This window comes from Tupaia chinensis, unplaced genomic scaffold (genome assembly GCF_000334495.1).
Source record: "Tupaia chinensis unplaced genomic scaffold, TupChi_1.0 Scaffold000573_1, whole genome shotgun sequence".
Classification (NCBI taxonomy): domain Eukaryota; kingdom Metazoa; phylum Chordata; class Mammalia; order Scandentia; family Tupaiidae; genus Tupaia; species Tupaia belangeri.
The window spans coordinates 1,342,828-1,343,801 of record NW_006160087.1 but is presented as its reverse complement, the minus strand read 5'-3'; the positions used below and the strand labels follow the sequence as shown (position 1 = coordinate 1,343,801).

Below are 974 nucleotides of genomic sequence, written 5' to 3'. Positions count from 1 at the left end.
GGGGGGGGGAGGGCCTCAGATGTGGCACGCTGGCTGATCCATGCCATCCGCCAGGCCAGCCCAGTCACAAGCAGGTGCCTTCTCTGTGGGAGGGCCCATGGGGGCCAAGCCAATTCCTGGAGGCCGGAGGTCTCGTGCCCACCCCAGGAGGACGCCACCCCTGGAGGGCTGGTACCTGCGTCCTAGCTGAGAAGGGAGGAGGGCTGCTCCGCACATCACTGGCCCAGGAGGGAAGGGCCGGCTCTAGAAGAGCGAGTGGTTACCTTTCTCCCAGCGCGTCCTAGCTGAGAAGGGAGGAGAGCTGCTCCGCACATCACAGGCCCAGGAGGGAAGGGCCGGTTCTAGAAGAGCGAGTGGTTACCTTTCTCCCAGAATGCCGTGTGAGGATTCCCAACACAGAGATAACTATCCATTACGGCTAAATTAACACCGATGAAGATCCCCGACGAGACCCAAACACTCCAATGTGTTCATTTCAAACCTCCCCCTTCTTTTCTTTTCTTTTTTGCAAATTACTGGGATCTTAAAGTAGTGGAAGTGGAGTCAGGTGAAGAACTTGGGACTTCCAGGGCAGGAAGGGCCTTTCGGGGAGTCCTCTAGCTCACCCAGTGAGGCGAGTCACGGTCAGGGCAGACCTCGAACCCTTCCAAGGAGGTCTCCCAGGAGACGGCTGGGGAAGTTCTTCCTGGGTCTAACCAGGTACCTGCTGCAGCACTGCAGCCCTCCTCCGGGAGACGGCAGGGTGGCCCAGAGCCTGGCGGCAGAGGGAGTAGGGCTGCCCCGTGTTCTCCTCCCCAGGACCCTCCCACCGCTTACCTGAGAAGGTGATGTTGAACCCCTCGTAGGACATGGAGAAGTCGGAAATGAAGCGGACCTGGGCAGTGAAGTTGCCGTAAAGCCCCGCGCTGATGGGGGCTGGCAGCCGGGAGCCAGTCAGCCGCCTCAGGGGCTGGGCGAAGCGGCCGTTCTCGGTG

The 974-nt window shown here is 60.8% G+C and overlaps 1 protein-coding gene across 1 annotated transcript in view; it reads right to left on the bottom strand.

Annotated features, from left to right (window-relative positions):
- Window positions 1-974, bottom strand: part of CSMD2 (CUB and Sushi multiple domains 2) — a 565,338-nt gene that overhangs the window by 189,436 nt on the left and 374,928 nt on the right. Inside the window, 1 exon segment of the mRNA XM_027775561.1 lies at window positions 817-974. Within this exon segment, the coding sequence (XP_027631362.1) occupies window positions 817-974 (158 nt within the window).